Source organism: Mercenaria mercenaria, chromosome 1, assembly GCF_021730395.1.
Source record: "Mercenaria mercenaria strain notata chromosome 1, MADL_Memer_1, whole genome shotgun sequence".
NCBI classification, from domain to species: Eukaryota; Metazoa; Mollusca; class Bivalvia; order Venerida; family Veneridae; genus Mercenaria; species Mercenaria mercenaria.
The window spans coordinates 8,425,392-8,445,844 of record NC_069361.1 but is presented as its reverse complement, the minus strand read 5'-3'; the positions used below and the strand labels follow the sequence as shown (position 1 = coordinate 8,445,844).

At 36.1% G+C, this 20,453-nt stretch overlaps 3 protein-coding genes across 6 annotated transcripts in view; 1 reads left to right on the top strand and 2 right to left on the bottom strand.

Moving 5' to 3' along the window:
• The window catches only part of LOC123545048 (uncharacterized), a 550,315-nt gene that overhangs the window by 357,676 nt on the left and 172,186 nt on the right, over positions 1 to 20,453 (bottom strand). The gene's annotated exons all lie outside the window — the stretch shown is intronic.
• LOC123545045 (retinol dehydrogenase 16-like) lies at positions 6,946 to 14,216 on the top strand. Of its 3 annotated transcripts, XM_045331288.2 has the most exons (8): positions 7,003 to 7,153; positions 7,555 to 7,644; positions 7,793 to 8,012; positions 9,126 to 9,326; positions 11,541 to 11,693; positions 12,004 to 12,197; positions 12,484 to 12,723; positions 13,029 to 14,216. In XM_045331288.2, the coding sequence occupies exons 3-8, from the start codon at positions 7,799 to 7,801 to the stop codon at positions 13,167 to 13,169; spliced, it is 1,143 nt and encodes a 380-aa protein (XP_045187223.1). In that variant the 5' UTR covers positions 7,003 to 7,153; positions 7,555 to 7,644; positions 7,793 to 7,798; the 3' UTR covers positions 13,170 to 14,216. The 3 variants fall into 3 exon arrangements, with proteins under 3 accessions (XP_045187221.1, XP_045187223.1, XP_045187222.1); XM_045331286.2 differs by lacking the exon at positions 7,555 to 7,644 and having other exon boundaries at positions 6,946 to 7,153; XM_045331287.2 differs by lacking the exon at positions 7,003 to 7,153 and having other exon boundaries at positions 7,266 to 7,644.
• Positions 13,478 to 19,012, bottom strand: LOC123545046 (arrestin domain-containing protein 3-like). Of its 2 annotated transcripts, none has more exons than XM_045331289.2 (7): positions 18,642 to 19,012; positions 17,919 to 18,041; positions 16,642 to 16,865; positions 15,739 to 15,921; positions 14,937 to 15,119; positions 14,261 to 14,456; positions 13,478 to 13,733 (listed from the first exon to the last, which is right to left on the bottom strand). In XM_045331289.2, the coding sequence occupies exons 1-7, from the start codon at positions 18,757 to 18,759 to the stop codon at positions 13,573 to 13,575; spliced, it is 1,188 nt and encodes a 395-aa protein (XP_045187224.2). In that variant the 5' UTR covers positions 18,760 to 19,012; the 3' UTR covers positions 13,478 to 13,572. The 2 variants fall into 2 exon arrangements, with proteins under 2 accessions (XP_045187224.2, XP_045187225.2); XM_045331290.2 differs by having other exon boundaries at positions 18,684 to 19,012.

The window sequence follows — 20,453 nt, the reverse complement described above, 5'->3', positions numbered from 1 at the left end:
AGTATATTGAGAACTATATACTTACACTGGCTTCAGTGTCCAAACCTTAGTTAAAATTTATTATGCCCCCCTTTGAATAAGAAGGGGTATATTGTTTTGCAGATGTCTGTCGGTCGGTTGGTATGTAGACCATTCCATTTCCGGATGATAACTCAAGAGCGCTTGGGCCTAGGATCATGAAAGTTGATAGGGAGATTGGTCATAAGTCATAACCAGTAGATGGCCCCTATTGATTTTGAGATCAATAAGTCAAGGTCACAGTGACATGGAACAGTTAAACGGTTTCTGGATGATAACTCAAGAATGCTTTGGCCTAGAATCATGAAAGTTGATGGGGAGGTTGGTCATGACCTGCAGATGACCCCTATTGATTTTAAGATCTGTAGGTCAAAGGTCAAGGTCACAGTGACCCTGAACAGTTAAACTGTTTCTGAATGATAACTCGAGAAAGCTTGGGCCAAGGATAATGAAAATTAATAGGTTGGTTGGTCATGACCAGCAGATGATCCCTAATGATTTTGAGGTCAGTAGGTCAAAGGTCAAGGTCACAGTGACCATGAACAGTTAAATGGTTTCCTAAAAATAACTTGAGAACGCTTGGGCCTAGGATAACGAAACTTGATAGGGAGGTTGATCATGACCAGCAGATGACCTCTATTGATGTTGAGGTCAGTAGGTCAAAGGTCAAGGTCGCATTGACCCTGAACAGTTAAACGGTGTCCAGATGATAACTCAAGAAAGCTTGGGCATATGATCATGAAGGTTGATATTGAGGTTGGTCATGACCAGCAGATGACATTATTGATTTTGAGGTCAGTAGGTCAAAGTCACAGTGACCTGAAACAGTTAAACCATTTCCGGATGATAACTTGAGAATGCTTGGGCCTAGAATCCCCAAACTTAATAAGGAGGTTGATCAAGACCAGCCAATGACCTATATTATATATTTTAAGGTTAATATGTCATAGGTCAAGGTCACATTTACCCAGAACAGTAGAACTTTTGTGTACAGTGACCAAATAATTTCTGTTCCCTGTGCACAATTACTGAATGCATGGGGGGGGGGCTGCATTTACGAAATAATATATCTCATCGGTGATTTGTCGCTGAATAAATCACTGTTTGGAGTTCAGATGCGAAGGAATTATATCACGAGGGCACAGCCCTCGTGATATAATGCTACGCATCTGAACGACAAACAGTGATTTATTCAAGAGCAAATCACTAAATGAGATATATTATTTCGATTCTAACACGTAATTAAGGACTTTAAAGTAGATCTACATCCTTGTCGGCATGCATTAAATATTTGCAAATCGGGTTCTTTTCCAGCGCGCCTCTTGACGCTATGACGTAATAATTGTGACGTCAGAACAGTGAATTGTTGTTTATTCTAACACGATCCGATTCATTTTCCTATTAAACAAAGAAGGCAGAAAACAGTGAATTATTATACAACAAATCACTGGTCTGACGTCACAATTATTACGTCATGGCGTCAAACGGCATAGCGGCGCGCTGGAAAAGAAACCAATTGAAAACGGGCAAGTATTTAATGAATGTCGTCAAGAATCCTTGGTTACATGTTAGAATCGAAATAATATATCTCATTTAGTGATTTGCTCTTGAATAAATCATTGTTTGTCGTTCAAATGCGTATTATTATATCACTCGGGCTGCGCCCTCGTGATATAATTCCTTCGCATCTGAACTCCAAACAATGATTTATTCAACGACAAATCACTGGATGAGATAGATCTATATTATTTCTTTAATAATTCACTGTTTCCAGCCTTCTTTGTTTAATAAGAAAATGAGTCGGATCGTGTTAGAATTTGTGTTCTACGAGCTCTTGTAGCAATTTCACTTTATCTCTGTTATTACATGATGGATTTGCTTCAAACTTATAATAATTATTACTCATCATTACCCACATAATATGACATAACGTAGAGATGGTACCTAAAAAATTCAAATTCATCTTTATAGGCTTTTTCCAGAGTGAAATGATAGCTAAGTACACCAATTTTCTAAATATATTTATGGTTTTCCTCTTCTCCGTGTCAAAAATAGAAATATTTGATATCTAAAAAATGACTTTTTCAAAATATCTGAAGCAAAATGGACAACTCTTGTATTGACCGTTCTTCAAAGATTTTAGGACTTCCCCAATTATAGTCTATATCAAAAGCCCCCACAGCTAAATAAATTCAATAGAGAATAAGGTAAGTTTACTCTACTTTCAACATTTTGAAAGAGCCTATACTGAACTTCCTTTTGTCTTTTAAAAAAGTCAAATTTCAAGACTAGCCAAGAGTCTAATACGCTTGAAAAAAATTCTGAGTGAAAGAGAATGACATGCTCTTTATTATAAGCTTACCAAAACCATACCAAAAATATACCTTAAAGAAGTTATTAAAGATTTTATATTGTAAATAAACACCTACACTATTTTACCATCAATATTTTCCACTCATGAATGCACTCAATTCAGGTGATAATTGTTGATATATTTGTAAATGAGAGGCCCCAACAAAAAAATTGTTTCAAGTTGTGTAAACAGAATAAGTTTTAAATTAATGTTGATATCTAAAATTATCCGATTACTTTTTTTCAACAATAAATAAAACACCTTTTAGTTTGTTTAGGGTAGTTGACCTGTAACGAAAATCATCAAATAGAGTAATCTCCATATGCTTTTTCAGCATTTATTCGTTTTTCAAGGAAAGCAAATGATCGTGCTAGTTCCCTCCAGAGAATGTTTAAATTGAGAATTGCTTAAAATGCATTACATAGAGTCAATACTTGTCAGCTACCTTAACATGTAGTAACTACAACCACTACCTTAAAACATTGTAATTATATTTGACGGCAATGAATTTTTGTGTTATCAATTTAACTTTTTTTGTTATTTCTCATTGTTGGATATATACATTTTACATTTTGATATATAAATGTTGTGTAAACCAATGTATCACCATTGAGAACAATAAATAAAAAATAAACATCTTTGGCTAAAAGATCAAAACTTAATAACGTTTCTTAATGTCGTTAATTTTCTTCAAAGGAATGTATGCATTATTCTATATAATCTTCATGTATTACTAAACTTTCTATCAGGGCCTCACTACAACTTTCAAAATAACTGTCAGTGTAAGCCATGAGAAAAGCGTGCATATTGTATATTTAATACAAAGGTATTTAAACAAATTAGGTCATATTTTGTCTGCCTGATAAGTTGTTTGAAAAGGGACCTATCTGATTCTTCTTTCACTTTTGATCAATGTTTAATGTTGGCTACAGTTTATTGATCAATTCAGAGTTGTCCCCCTTTGATTTATTTGGGTAGATACCATCTCTACATAACGGCTATATTTCTGGCAACAATATTTCATCAGTTATGCCCCCTTTTTACTTAAAATTTCAGGTTAAATATTTGGCGCACTTTCTCTCTACCTTTGTTAAAACTAAATGGCTTTATTTGATTTTAAAATAGTAGTTACACACCATCACATGCATCATTATATGACACAAGGTCTAAATCTGGCATCAACTGTTAAGGAATAATATCCCCTTTTTTACATAAGAATTTGAGATTAATTATGATATTTTTCACTATATCTCTATTTTTACAGAAAGGATTTGATTTACACTTGTAACTGTTTCATATCATCACCAACATCATATGACAGAAGTGCCATTACTCCCACACCACTTTTTCATGAATTATCTCCACTTTTTACTTTAAATTTAAGGCTAAAGTTTTGAAGCACTTTCACTCACTTTTGGTTGTTACTAAATGGATTTGATTCATACAAGAAAAAATAGTTCACCCATCATATGAAACAACTCTTGTTTCAATTAAATACATCGTGTCCCCAATTAAGTCAAAATTTCAAGTTAGTTTTGATGCATTTTCACTGTATCTTTTTCACTGCTTAATGGATTGGATTCAAAATAAAACAAGAAATATCTTTAAAAAGGATACACAGCCGCATTAGTCAATGCACACTTAAAGCTATTAAACGTGCAGGCACTCTGCACTTTTACATACGATCGGGTACTAGTATTTATAAAGCAAAACAAAAGGATGTACGAGCGAATTTTTTCTAACGTTAAGAAATTTTTCATACCATGTGAGCTTGAAGAACATTAGTTTCTCAGACAAACAAGAGCAGAAAAAGCATAGGTCACCGAACTCGTTTTAATTTTATAGAGTATTTTCTTCACCTACTGTTTACGCATTTCTAAAATTTTGTTAAATTGAAAAAATGTTGGTACTTTATAAAACATATAATATCCTACTTAATCTTATAGGGATTTCAGGTCTTACAGGTTAACATGAATATATGGTGATGTCAGTATTATATAAGCATAAATGTCACTAACAAATCTCTTTAATTTTTACATGTTGACATAATTACCCCACCCACTTTATTTTCAATGGAAAAAACGTATTTAGATCTACAAAAAAAAATCTGACGTTTAGATTTTCAAAATATTTTGCAGCATTAATGACACACAAAAATGCTTCAAAATGGAAAGAAAAAAAGTTGGGGTCACCATGCATCTAAGAGATTTATTAAGAAAAAAACTGTTAAAAAGTGGTGAATTTTGATATTTTTTGTTCTTTTTGTTTAAATTTATATTTTCTAGATAATATAAAGTGCTATCTTGAAAACTTTTATTTTATTTATAGCTTAACATTATATGTATCAGTCAGAAAAATATCAAAACCAAACCTGATCTACTTTAATAGATATTTGAAATTACCTACCCCTACCCCATTGTAAATCTTACGTCAATTTTCGGCAAATGCCAGCCAAAAATAAGGGTGAAAAATTTTTTTCTCACAAAAATCATAATATATTTGGTTAAATGGTACATTATTTGCCATATTTTAATTATTTAGCATTATTTTTTGGCAAAACTTTTGTAAGAAAGCAATATTCGAAGAAACATTTTTCAAAATGGCGGATATCCTGAAAAAATGCTCGTACATCCTTAACAGAACACATATTTTACATCATAATTATATTAATCAATCTAGGAAACTTTTACTAAAAATCTCAACTTTTAAAAATTACTCACAAACTCGGGAATACTAAAAAAAACACCGGCACCTTGACGGTAATTTATGAAAGTTACGATTTGGGCAAAATAAGACCATATGCTTCGAGTTTGGTCCTTCGGTCATGCACGATATAAAGGCAAAACCGCGCAGGAAAAATATGATCATGACTCCGGGCTCCTGTGGTCTTGCAACGGATTATACTGTATAACGATACAGCTCAGAGCACATGCATACCCCTTAGGAAAATATCTGTTCCATTAGAAAACCTGTGAATTTTTTCATCCACCAATCAAATTTTTAATCGGCTGTTAACTGACCTTCGCCCCAGATATTTACAGGAATAGCCGGAAGGTGAAATCAATACCGGCCTGCGACCGGAAATAGTCCTTCCGCACCATCATTTTGATCAAATGATACAAGGTCCACACTAGCACAAATATTTCATGAATCATTTCCCCCATCTACTTAAAATTTTAGTTTAATTTTGTGTCTTTTTCATCATATTTCTATTGTTTAACAGTTACTAATACTTAAAAGATTGACTTTCACTATTTTCCATTGTTATCATCCACATTTGAGTTATTAAACACTCCAGCTTCATCAGATGTGCCCTATTTCACTATCTTAGCGTCGGAACAGCCGAGTGACAGCTCTTGTTGGAAATCCTCGTTAATAGTCACAATACTAGGCCAGCAGTATGCTTGCATTGTAGTCAGTACAACTAGTTGAAGTCTATTTTATACTAAATTATTTTAGTTCGATTGTAATGAAAGCTTTAAACGTATTTGAATCACTCGAGTTCGCATCGTTTGAAAACCAGTAAATGCGGTATGGTTATGATCCCAGCGGGACTCTAACTCACGATCACGAGATTGAGCAGCAAACACTATAGCCAGTCGACCACCGCACCCCATATATTCTGGAATTTTCTGATGAACAGAAATAATGTCCAACAGTTTGAGCAGTCAAGGCATGAACAAGAGTGATGTTGGCACAATTTACGGACACGCAAGTGGTCGAGTATCCACCCGCTCACTATTTTACAAGGTTGTGACCCCATAAGAAATTGATAAGTATAAGACTAGAAAGAAATCCCAGATCTGTGACGCTTTAAAGTACATTATATACTTGATGTCATAACGTAACATTAGAGAGGTCAATATTATTAAAAAAAAATCCTTACATATATATAGAAAATTTAAATGTGTGCTTGAAACTGCTAGGAAAACTCTAGAGGACGTTTTAAACGTATACAACTAAATTCTGTACGCAATGTTCTGAATTTTGGCAGCACAAATTTATTGAAAAAAAAAATGAAACCCTACTTATACACTAAAAAGGATACACTCTCTTTATACAGCGTGTAATGATCAAATAAGATATGGAGGAAGTTATAGGTATGATATATCACCGCGATCATTATCAAGTACCTGAAATCCTGTATAGCCGTTTATGGTAGTTTTTTTTTCGACGAGAAGAGCCGGATTTTCTAAATAAATTTGCATATCTAATGTCATATAATTTATTAAGATTTACACAAATCTCACCGGCTATAAGGGTATGTGAAAATCTCAAGAGCCCTTAGAGCCGCAATAAGTATTATATGGTTCTCAAATATCATCGGCACATTATCACCCGGTGCAAGGTTTATGAACGCAAATGTTCACGACCGTTGATGGCATGAGCCGAGTATTTTAACTCGTTGTGTTTTCTTTCGAAGATTTACATGTACTAGGGCATTACTGTCAATATTGTCTTGCGACCTTTAAGTTAAGATAAAGGTGCATTAATAATGACTTCAAAAAAACCACCGGAATTTTTAATTTAATTTCCTTGTACTTGAGTCACAGTACATAATTTATAAATTGTACAAGTATGCATCATTTTTACATTGTTTTCAATGCATCTCCTGTTGTTGGTTGGTGGTGCTGATCCCTTATATCTCGACAGAAATGACTCTACGAAATCACTTAGGTGTAAGATTTTATTATCATGCTGATGGTGTATGGTGGCTATATTGATTTCTGCTACGGAGGCACTAAGTGTACACAGTTATTTATTGGCTTAAAGGTCGACAGAGTACGTACATCATATGTTTTCTGTTTATTTGTTCTTTCGCATACCGCACATGTTTAATGTAAAATTTCAGCTAATCTCGAAAATCCATCTGCATGTGTTCTTTCTAATGTTGACATACGCGCCTCAAGGTATTACAGCGTATATTTCAAGCTTTAATAGACCAGAAATCGCCACAGGGCTTATGTGAAATTTACCACTTTATATAGGATGACACTTAATTTAGTTACAGTTGTCTGCGAAAAAGTGTGTAATCTTACATGATCTTTTGTTCGCGTTTTGTTTGGTAGATGGTGATAAAATAGCTGACTGAATGCAAAATCTACATCGATGTTAAGTATTTTGACAGAAGATTCAGTAAAGCGTGATTCCGATTGTATCCGATTGCTATCATTTTCATATAGGAAATGTGAGAGTGTGGACTTCCATTAAATCGAGCCTTACACTGTGTGTTTTGTAATATTTAAGAAGTGTGCGTTTGGAATTATTACCAGGTAAGCCATTGACTTTTTCAGACCTTAAATAGCAACTTTTTTTAAACGTATGTAACGTTGACGTTGGTCAGTAAAAGCATTTAGTATCTTCTTATAGAATTTTGGGTGATTGTTAACCACTCTAATACACATTCAATCTTCTTTTCAGATAAATATGTCTCTTGGAGACCTGTTACCCTTGCAATTCTACGAGATTGCTTTCCTGTGCACGTTACTATTTGTGCCAGTTGTTTCTTTCCGAGGTGATCTGGAGAACTACTTTTTCGGAGTACTCGTCATTTACATGTTGCTGCGAGTGATTAGAAACCGGAAGAAGTCCAAACTACCAGCTGACGGGAAGGCTGTGTTTATTTCCGGTTGTGATTCCGGTAGGTTTAAATAATTTTCATACCTTACATTAACTTTCAAACTCCCCAACTCAAACAAGTTGCAATCTGCATATTCAGTGTCCGTATCTGTCAACCTAAAAATGAAAATGCAGTAAGCTGATAATTTCCATGAAATCTCTTGTTTCATCGCTTATACTCTCTGCCTAATTTAAATAATTCAAATGATAAGAGATATTTTCTAATAGAATATTATAATATTTCGCAACATCTGTGACGAGTGACCAGTTGTCTGCTACACCACATTTTTTTTAATCCTCCTTTGTTTTATTAGCCCAGTACATATCATTCATAGGCGTAGGAGCGGGGGGGGGGGGGGGGCAGCGGGGGCCAGCCCCCCCCCCCCCCCCAAAGCTAGGAGAGGGGGGGGGGCAAAGTTTGTTTGGCCCCCCGAATATTTTGGAAAAGAGATATAAATTGCAGTCTAATATAACATTTACTTAGCATCATATAATTCTTTTCAACCTGATTTGTGATTTGCATTTGGCCTTCCCTTGTATTCTGACTAAAAATGTATCTTTCCGTAGTGTGAGTACTGAAATCTGTACGCGCCACGCCAAGAATTGTTTACATTTTATAAAAATAATATATCATTGAGCGCAATCACTACAGTTCCGGTTTGAGCGTCTGCAAAATCAATGTAGGCCTAACTATTAAGCCTGTTTAATAAAATACGCATGTAAACGTTATGTATTTTTTTGTTTTTCATTGTCCATTCAAGGGAAATGATATTTCCGCAACTTTATACCACAATTAGACAAATGCAGTGCTAATTGATTGTATGTCCAGGGCTTCAACAGAAGAATGTAAAAAATGGCACACTTAATTAGAACAATCAATGATTGCTAAAACATAAAGGTTTGAGGGGCCATAGGCCCAATTAATCCCTGTACAAGGCTTTGAGTCTTTGTCACGAATAATGCACCGAGGATACTTTGCCGCTAACCCCCCCCCCCCCCCCCCCCCCCCCCAAAAGTTAAACTCGCTCCAAAAGTTAAACTCGCTCCTACGCCCATGTCATTTTAATTTGTGTTCTTTGTTTTTGCATGCATGTATGTAGCCTATACGCCGCACAACATCTTTTTACGTTTTTAGGTTTCGGACATATGGTAGCAGAGAAAATGGACAAAGAAGGCTACGTAGTGTTTGCAGGTTGTTTGAATGAAAGTGGTGACGGTGCTAATAATTTGAAGAAAAAATGCTCGGACAAACTCCATATTATTGCCCTTGACGTGACAGATGAGAAAAGTGTCTCTTCCGCCGGAAATTACGTCAGAGAGCACCTTGAAAACCTTGGTTTGTGTTTTATTTAAGACATAATTTATAGCAAAAGAGTGTTTTAACACTATTTATGCACGATGGACGGTTATAAGTCGGGCGTAATAATTTCACAAGGGCGCAGCCCTAGTGAAATTATTTGTACAACGTACCGTCCGGGTGTATAAATAGTGATAAAACACGGCTTTGCTATATTTTTTTTTCGATTTTAATATGCCCTTGATCTGAAACAGTAGATAAAATATAGTAGCGCTCTTTCTTGGTCGCAGCAAAAACTTTGACGTTAACGCACGTTAACGTGACGTTGATCTATCGTAAGCGTGTTTTAATAGAGACAAGCATATTAAGTAAGAAATTAAGGTCCAGAAAAGTGATTCTAAAAGATACGAAAACGAGTTAAATATTGGGTTATAGTAAATGAAGCGAAAGCTTACACCTCTTTTTATACGCCCGTTTGAAAAAACAAGACGTATTATGGGAACGCCCCTGGCGGGCGGGCGGGCGGCGTCCACAGACATTGTCCGGAGCATATCTTCTACATGCATGAAGGGATTTTGATGAAACTTGGCACAGTTGTTCACCATCATGAGACGGAGTGTCATGCGCAAGAACCAGGTCCCTAGGTCTAAGGTCAAGGTCACACTTAGAGGTCAAAGGTCAAATTCAAGAATGACTTTGTCAGGAGCATATCTTCTTCATGCATGGAGGGATTTTGATGAAAGTTGGCACAATTGTTCATCATCATGAGACGGAGTGTCATGCGCAAGAACCAGGTCCCTAGGTCTAAGGTCAAGGTCACACTTAGAGGTCAAAGGATACAAGAAAGGAAACTTTGTCCGGTGCTTATCTTCTTCATGCATGGAGGGATTTTGATATAACTTGGTACAAATGTTCACCACCACGAGGCGGAGTGTCATGCACAAGAACCAGGTCCCTAGGTCTAAGGTCAAGGTCACACTTAGAGGTCAAAGGATACAAGAATAAAAACCTTGTCCGGAGCATTTCTTCTTCATGCATGGAGGGATTTTGATATAACTTTGCACAAATGTTCATCACTACGAGGCGGAGTGTCATGCGCAAGAACCAGGTCCCTAGGTCAAAGGTCAAGGTCACACTTAGAGGCCAAAGGTCAGATACAAGAATGACTTTGTCCGAAGCATTTCTTCTTCATGCATGGAGGGATTTTGATGTAACTTGGCACAATTATACACCATCATGAGACAAAGTGTCATGCGCAGTTCCCTTCTTTAGAATTACTTCCCTTTGTTGTTACTGTAAATAGCTTATATTGTAACTTTTTCATTACTAGTCGTAGGGAGAAATCGAGACCACTTTTCTGTAGTACAACATGCATGCTTCATCCAATTATGAGGTGTATTTTGACCAATCTCTACCTGGTAAAGATTTTTTTGTGGACTAACAATTTTTTTTTTGGATTTTTTTTTTTTTTTTTTTTTTAAGATTATCTTCCCTTAGTTGTTACTATAAATAACTTATATTGTAACTTTTTTACAATTGACCGTAGGGAAAGAAACAAGACCACTTTTCTGTGGTACAACATAGATGTTACTTTCAAATTTTAGGTGTATTTTAAGGTATCTCTACCTGGTAAGGAGTTTTTTGTGGACTTAGAAAAACAAATGACTTACAATGATTACTAAACAACCACAAAATTAAAATTCCATTTGCAAATACAGGTGCTAGAGTAAAGAAATTTGCTGTGACGGGCGTATATTGTGACATTATGGCACTCTTGTTATTTAATTTTATAATTCTTGATGGGGATATAGTCTCCGCAAATCTGATATTCTAGGAATGCCGGAATTGGCGTTAACACGTAAATTGATTCTAATTGAAATAAGAATAGACTGATTAAGTGGTGTTCAACCTTAGTGTGGCTGCAGTCGTAGAAAGCGCGCATTGCCTCATTATATATTCATAAATGATATTTAAAAATATAATATCTGACATGTATTAAGATCAGTAGATACAGTTATCAGTTCAGATGTGCTAAAAGAACTAGAACTGTGACAACGTTACACATATTTGCTTTGAAACAGTTTTGACAAAAAAATGTTTCGACATTTAAATTATTGATAATTGCACCTCTGTTATAACATTCTTTTTTATTTTTGTTTCTCGTAAACAATCTATACAATTGACATTAGTTTCATAGTGTTACAAACCTGCAGTTTTTTTCAGTCCGAGTATCTTATTTAAAATGTATTTCAGAACTATGGGCGCTTTTCAACAACGCTGGAGTGTATGGACACGGCGATGTCGAGATGTGCCCAGTAGAAACCTTCAAATTCCTAGCAGACGTCAATTTGTTCGGGATGGTCAGACTTACACAAGAGTTCCTGCCTCTTATACGCAAATCGCAAGGTCAGTATTCCAATTACAAATCAATTACGTAAATATCTTAAAAATGAAATTGTATAGCTACATTCCGTTAGGTAACACCACAGCTGTTTATGAATTCAGCCTATAATTAGCGCTCCATAATTAGCGCTTATGAACTCGAGTCCATAATAAGAGCGACAACAGAATTTAAAGTCTGGAAAATATTTCGGGTTACAGAGTGACACTGTTCGATAACTTATTTTTCAGTAAATATTCAATAAAATGAGCAGACAAGGCAAAACAATACATACTGTATGTTACAGTTTCTATCATCATGCGTTTAAATTAACAGGTCGTGTGGTGAACATGTCCAGTATAAATGGAAGATTTACCTGGCCGTGTGCCGCTGCATACAATGCTTCAAAATATGGGATAGAATGTGTTAGCGACTCTCTGCGCATGGAGATGAGAAAATTCGGGGTCAAGGTCGCTATCATTGAGCCCGCCATGTTTGGAGGAAACACTGACATTCACAGCGAACAAAATGTAAGTTTACTGTTAATATAGCCTGAATATCTTTAGTAAGTTCTTGATAAAGCAATAATTCTTATCCGGAACTGTTTCAAATGCACAAACTGCACTGTAAGAAATTACCACCTGTTGCGGATATTGGTGTCCGCCGACTCTTCTTTAAAATAATGAAATCTAAGTAATACCTCATATATCTGATTTTACCGCCTCTGGTATTTGCTAGACACATTCACTTTCATGTTGATACTAACCAGAGTAAACATTGAGAACCAGCAGTCACTAAAGTATTGTTTTTCCTCAGATCGCCCGTCATTACAAACAAATCAACGAGGTTTGGGCGAGTAAAACAGAGGAGGTGAAGTCGGTATACTCAAAGAAATACCTCAAGCACCAGATAGATACCATCGCACAATTACGCCAGAAACTGGCCGCCAAGAGCCCGGATGGCGTTATAGACGCTGTGGTCGATGCCATAACTAGTTCAGCCCCGGAGTGCAGATACGCTGTGCATGGTGGCCCATTTCCTGTAGATCTTATAGTGGTAAGGCAACAATTTTGAAAATACCAAGATAAGATACGACTAAATCCTATAAGTTAAAATATAAATAAATTATGCAAGAGAAAATGCACTTGTTTTAAATTATAATGTTATTTGTATGACGCACGTTAAAAATAATCGATGTTTTAGACAGTGTGCAGAAAGATCGCATTAAAATACAACTTCCTGGAGAAATTTAAAGATTGTTTTAAAACATATTGGTCATATCAAAAAGTGCTAAACACATACAGAACTAAATAACAACAACAGAAGTAACGACCAATTTTTGTTCCTGTTATCTGTTCCAGGTTTTAGCGACTGTGTATCCATACCTGCCAGAGACCCTGACTGACTGGTTCCTTTGCAGAGTAACTGGTCATTTGAATAAAGATATTTTACAAGACAGTTCACCTGAACCGGCGGCTCAAAATGGCATCAAATCTGAATGATCTCAACAACATTCCATTGACCAAATTTTGCTATAGCTACTAAAGTTGATTGATCGGCTGAATTTTTGTACGAGGTGTTTCTTTAAGATATTGCTGTTAGATTCTGAAGCCATGTTTCTCAAAATCATAATGTCTTTCAAGCATATCAGCTTTGATATTGACAAATCTGTATATTTTTAATGGTAAAAGACACGTGTGTAAACCTTGCTGGTCTTTTATTGTGTCTGATAGTGCGTTGTTCACAAATGATCAGAATTTCTCTTGTGTAAGTATAGCATAAAAGCAGCTTGAAATAAAAAAGATATTGGTACAAATTAAATTAATCTATTTATGTATGTAGTTATGCAGGTTATTACAGAGCATGACCCTAAATCGATGGTTTTCAACCGTTTAATTGAAAATGTTACTGACACTGCACAGTGAATGTATTTTTAGGGTCTGGTTTATCCCAGTTATAATATGTGTAGACTGGAGCAAAGTCTGTGTTGCCTGTTGTCTCCTTGGTGTCATCATCTTCCGTTGTGTTAACACGACCCATGGCACTCTCTACCAGCGTAGCTTGAGCTGAAAATAACATTGTGTTATTTTGTTTATACTTATTCTACTAGGTTGTGAAAAAATCTTGAATTAATTAAAAACTGTCTTCTCTAATGTTCTTCGAATGAACTTACAGAAGCGTCAGAAGAGTGTCAAATAGCTAGTATTCCGTAAGTTTGCATATGCTACCTACGAGGCCGTTACGTTAACGTGCTAATTTAACAATGCCAGATTGGCTGGTATATTGTCTAATACGGCTTGTGAAAAGCTATGTCTTGTGTCGCTATACTACATCTTTTATTTTCTTGTTTATTTAAGCAAACTAAAGTCAAAAGATGTTTTAGCGAAGGAATGTTTTTTTTTTGGTTTTAGTCCGCTGTATTTTCCCTAATCTCTGAAAGTAGTCTTAAGTAATGCAAATAATCGAAATAAGGTTTTAAAATTAATATGCGTGTCGTTGTATGTAGATTTACCCAATATCTGTTTTGACAGAATAAATCTGAAAACGAATGGTTGTAATATGTTATATGTGAAATGTTTATGTAATATCTTACGTAAGTTTGTTGGCATGGCGGTGGCACTGTAAATGCCTTTTGGTGCTCCGGGTGACGGTTGTAGAAGTGTAGCCTGGGGTTGCTGTGGTAGCACCATGCCGTGTTGTTCAGCAATGGACGATAGTGGAATGCTGCCAATCACAACTTCAAGTGGAACATTAAGATCAAAGCCAGCGCCAGACGGATCCACCGTGATCTTAAAAATAAAAATCACTATGTCAAAACATATTTTTCTAGGTTAAATCTTGCTTGATAACAAAACTTCACTTTACTGTTTATAAGGCTTATGGAATCCTGTCTGAATGAAGGCAAATGTGAAGCCCGGTTTAGCAGACCCCATGTTACTTGTATACATATATTATATATCTTGCCTGTGAAACGATGGTATCAACCCTTACCATGCTGGTCACGATTGATTCTGCCTTTGAGACTAGTGTAGATAATGATCAGCCTGCACATCTGATCTGCAGTGTTCGCTATTCAGCCAGTGTTTTTTTTTGGTAAGCATCCCTTTTAACAGTTAATGGTATCGTCCAAATTGGAAGATGGACAAGTTCATTATAGAAATTTAGCAAGGTAAGGGTTAATTTATAGTATCGATAGGCTTTCTTTTTATAATGCCAAGTACAAGCAAAAAGACATCAACCATGGAACAGAAAGTAAAATGAATACTAACCATCACATAATATCTGATATCTATAATGTTACAGCCTTGGAGATAAGACGGGGGTACAGGCGGTATGTGCAGTTTTTCGTTCATCCAAATATCCGTGCCACCGCCATCAATTTTCCCGTGCTTCAGCTCAAAGAGAACGTTATTTACTTTCTTTGTCTTGGACGTTGCATGATACAAAACTAGCTGAAATACATACAACGCTATACAATACAATGTTGAGGACAATGACTTTCGGCGCTATATGTCTGAACCATTAACTTTATTTTTGTGCGTTTCCAAAGGTATACAACACATTGGCATTTACTGCAAATCCTAGAAACGCGGCAAAAATGCGTTGTAGTCGTAAAGTAAGTCTATACGATGTTTTTGTTTGATTTTGTCAAAGCTTTCTTACACGATCAACAACATATTGTTCTAAGAGTATGCTTAATTTCAAGAAAGTACTTTCAGTAATTTTGTAACATTGGTCCCAAATGGTTAGCTGTTTTGTTCCGAATATTCAGACATAAGTTCTAAAATAATGCTATGTCGAGCTCAACAACATTTTCTTTGGGCAGAATGTCTCATTTTAACTCTCCTAAAGATATTAAATTTCATACTTGAAAAAAAAGAACAGTCACTACAAAACAAGTAAGCGTGTCTATGTTATAAAAAATAGTGTATGTAAAATCACATTTTTCTTTGATTGACTCTGCCGTAAGTTCCATACACAAATGGTACTGGATCAGAAATATCAAAAATATATATAGAAAAATATAGATATCTTAACATTCTAAGTATTTCCATGGCCTGTTGTACATACCATAACAAGTTTGGCGGAGCTGCATGTCATTTCTCTGTCACTTCTGTTGTTGATTTCCGCCCGGAAGACGACTGACTCTCCCGGTACATATCCTGTCCTGTCCAACATGACGGTGGCTGTGATAGGATCGGACTTGCAACATAAACAGCAAAGGGTCTTCTCGTCAGTTTTTGATGACCCATTCTATAATATACATGTACAGACTGAAGACAAAAACGTTCAGAACTATAAATAAATCACTACTTCTGATGCGTTAATTCCAATCATCTAAACATTTACTGTGTTCAAGCAGTAGTTACACTGAAGCTGTATTTGAAGCGATTCGCATTCCTGTAAATACTTTAGCAGTCTTACCTTCCGGTCGAGGACGTTTTGCGGAAATACTGAAATCTCCCAGGTACAAAAGGGTATTTCATTATGGGTGGAGGGACCTCCGTGGCCGAGTGGTTAAGGTCGCTGACTTCAAATCACTTGCCTCTCACCGATGTGGCTTGGAGCCTCACTCGGGGTGTTGAATTCTTCATGTGAGGAAGCCATCCAGCTGGCTTACGGAAGGTCGGTTGTTCTACCCAGGTGCTCAGCTGTGATGAAATAATGCACGGAGTGGGTACCTAATCATGTGTTAAGCTTCATGAAAAATACTTTTGTACTTTTTATGTTAGCCACTTTGTTATATTTTGTCATATATTACTATATTATTTAATTCGTTAGCAACCACGTGTGTTGCCATTTCAATACAAAAGAAGTTTCACGAAAAATATCATGCATAGACAGACTGACAGACATGGATAAACCATAAACTTCCCCTTTTGAAACGCCTGTAAGAGACTAATAATGAATGTGTTCATGTCATATTCCTTGTATACAGAAATAAATCCAACTCTGTACCATGACTTTCCTTACCATTGCACCAGGAATAGCGTTTAAATCGAGCAGATTAACGACTGTAATTAATCTTTTTGTATATTTGTCAAATGCCCATGGTATGTCAATGTGTGCTTTTAAAGTATATCGAACTCGGCCTATCTTTGCCTCGTAGGATGACGGTAACCCCTTAGCCAGCTGGAAACTGAAAGGATAACTGTACTTGTCCGGCTTCAGTTTAACGTCGTCTTTACCAGTTTGTTCTGAAATAAAATATTCGCTCTATGATCTTTATGCTGTAGTGGAAAGGTCAATGTTACATATGAATATTTAGTTTTGCCAGAAACTTTATATGAGAGTTACATTAATGGCATCTGAACACTTCTATAGGCATAGTATCATGTCCTTTATACAAAAACTGAATTTGGTACCTCTTTCTAAGTACGAAGGTAGACATAAACTTTGGTTTAGAAAGATTCTTAGAGGGTGCAATATTTTTGACATGCTAATTATTTTATCAGTTTGTAGTAAAGTTAAGAGCTTGATTTCATCCCAAAAACCTTAACGAGGAGTAGCTCCTAGCCCGGTGTTGTTCGAGTTCATTTTGATGGTAGTTTACTCCAACATTCACAATAAACACGTTATTTTAAAATTAGTTATCTAACAGACTGAGACAAGTACTGTGGAGTCATGTACTGTGACATAATTTTTATATAAATTTTCCAAGAAACGTGTATGTCAGTTTAAGAGGTTGGAATAACGGCGGACCTATTTGTTCCATGTCTGCTAGTATGGAAGCCTACCAAATATTGTTTGTGATATAATTTTTATGTACATGTATATAAAACGAATGTCGTTTATATGAAGTTATATGTTACAATATCAATGATACGAAATCGGCCAAGGTCCAGTTGTTCGAAACTTTAAACAGTTGCAGTCGATTAACTTTTAACATAATATTTCAACAATTTAGAAAACTTAGAAAAACAAATGTGTGACTTAAGGATTATGAACACTAAAACGTCTTTACGGTAACACTAAAACATCGTACTAGTGTTTCCCACCAAGACTAGTATTTTGAATCAAAATTTAACAGGCGATTAGTTTAACAGTCTGTTAAAGTTTCGAACAACTGGGCCCTGATGTTGTCAGTTGTCAACATAATATCCGACTTGCTACAAATGGTTAAAACTATACAAATAATGTTGGTTCAAAGATGGTTTTTCACCTTAGTTATTAGAATGTTGCAGAATTCATGATGATAGAAAGTGTTTTCTTTGTGCAAAACTAGACTTAAATAATAAAATTTAGCTCACCTTTACCAAATAAACATACTTTAGTATGAAAGTATTTTTCAGTGCTGCTGTATGTTCTCCTCTTGTCGCCACCACCTTCAGACCAACGAACGTTTGCGAACCCTTTGAAAATGACGTTAATGGCTGAAATATATACGAAAGGGCTGTTTATAATTTGAAAATTGAGAATGCAAAATTTCAACATAGACATGTATGAGTACTTCTTAATTATTGAGATATATTATATTATATCATAAAGCGAATATTTTTTCTAGGGCCAAGTCTCTTCTGAAATCTTTAAACTGCAGTGTCAGTCCGTTTGTGATCTTCATGGAGTACATACTAAAAGAAGCATCTGACTGAAGGTTTTTTTTTCGGGGAGGGGTGGGTGGGTGGAGGGTTAACATCGCACCGACACAATTACAAGTAATATGGCGACATTCCAGCTTTGATGGTAGAGGAAGACCACAGGTTCCCCTCCATGCATTATTTCATCACGCGCGGGCACCTGGGTAGAACCACCGACCTTCCGTAAGCCAGCTGGATGCCTTTCTCACTTGTAGAATTCAACGCCCGGAGTTAGGCTCGAATCCAATTCGGTGGGGCCCGGGCAAGTGCTTGCTAGTCGGAGATCTTAACTACTCGGCCACGAAGGCCCCTTTTCTGGTTGAAGTAAAAATAGTAGAATTAGTTATCATTGACAAATCATTTATCAGTCAATGTCGGTGCCCGTCCTTCATTTACCTGATATTTTCATGTCATCAAAGAGCTGTAAGACCACTCTACCTGACACTAGCTGATCTGGGTAGAAAATCTCGCTCGGATTGTCCAAGATTATCTGGAACACCTCTTTCTTACCCATGCTCCCTTGGTAAGGTTTAACTTAAGTACAAAAGAGGTAACTTTTAACCCAAATTTCCACTTATTTTAGAAAGTGTGAGCGTTGTTTTGATAACCCTTTTAACAAATAATTTCTGCACACCAATCATATAATCCAACATATACTTAAAGATTTTTTTATCCTACACTGCCCTGTTACTTTGACAGCACTGGATTAGTGTACGACATTGCGCCTGCCACAAAACAACTTGTATACCCGTCATCTCGAGCGTATCTCTCATCTTTGAATATTGCAGCCCATTCTGAATGACATATACAACTTATATTTTTTCAACTGATATATTAAAAGTTTGAATCAATAAACTATATTGCAACATTTTACTTCGATCTTAATATCAATATGTTTAATCATATCGGTATAAAGTATTTGACACATACATTTGATCTAGCTAAGACCTGTAAAATGCTTTTGTTGGGCGGGGTGGTGGTGATGGGCTAAGGGTTTCTTCCTCCCGCTTTTTCCCTCTGGTCAGTTCGTTAGAAAATGTATCTATACTGTTTGAGGATGAATTTTGCGCCTTGAGAGTTTGCATTTGTATGTAAAGCAACTTTGGACGCGCTCGTCATGTAAAGGATGTACAGTATAAGACATTAACATGCTACTGTAAAACATGGTCAGTCAGTTTAAATACCGGGGGTATGTTCATTGAACCTGTGAAAATCAATATTTAAATAAATCGATAAAATCTCATAACATTCTGTTATATTTTTGGATATTTACAAACGAACGTTGTCCTTTCAATCATTTCACTATCTATCTATTTATCTGTCTGTCTATTTGTCTGTTTTGTTTGTCTGACCGTCTATTCATCTATCAATCTATCTAACTATTTTCTATTTAGACTGACAATCTCCAGTCAAATAAACGGTCGCATCTGTTACACATGGCCTTTTGAGCTTATTCAGACACGTCAGCCAAACAGCAATAAATACTAGTTTTATACATCATCGTGATTCTAAAATATACATGTAGATAACAAGTTCACACAGTTTAAAGAACCAAAAACTCCCGGGCGAGCTCTTCCACTAACTATCGAGCAGTACCTTGTACAAGCATCGGTACGTGCTCAACAGAAATGTACCGGGATTTAAACAAGAGATATATCCGCCGAGTTTAACAGAAATATTGCCTTGGTATTACAGGTTCCCCTGTGATTTTTCTCGAATCATGAACATTTAAGTAACTTTGAAGCTACAATAGTTGAGGACCATGCTGAGATTCAGCCAAATACATTGCAAAATGAGAAGCACAATTTTGATTTATGTCCAACGCCAGCATAAGCAACAGTCACGCGATCATGTGTCCACTGTATGGTTATTCTATGCTGACAGCCATGTCGAGTAACTGGAGATTATTCAGCTTACAGCTTAAAAATGATTGTCTCCGAGTAAGCTCAGTTTCAAATATACTCCATGAACTACACACTACAGCAGAGACGTAACATATCTATATTCACTGTGCATATTGAACAAAATTATAGTCACCATCTGGTTGATGGTCCTCCAGTTTCTCATATACAGCAATTAAGATTTGACAGAATTCATCACCAACCATACTACCAAATCTCGCGTATCAAGGCGACTCTTTCTTGGCACTATTGTCTTGGAACATGCCGTAAATCAGTCAAAGCTGGAAGTCGACGCTAGACTTTGATT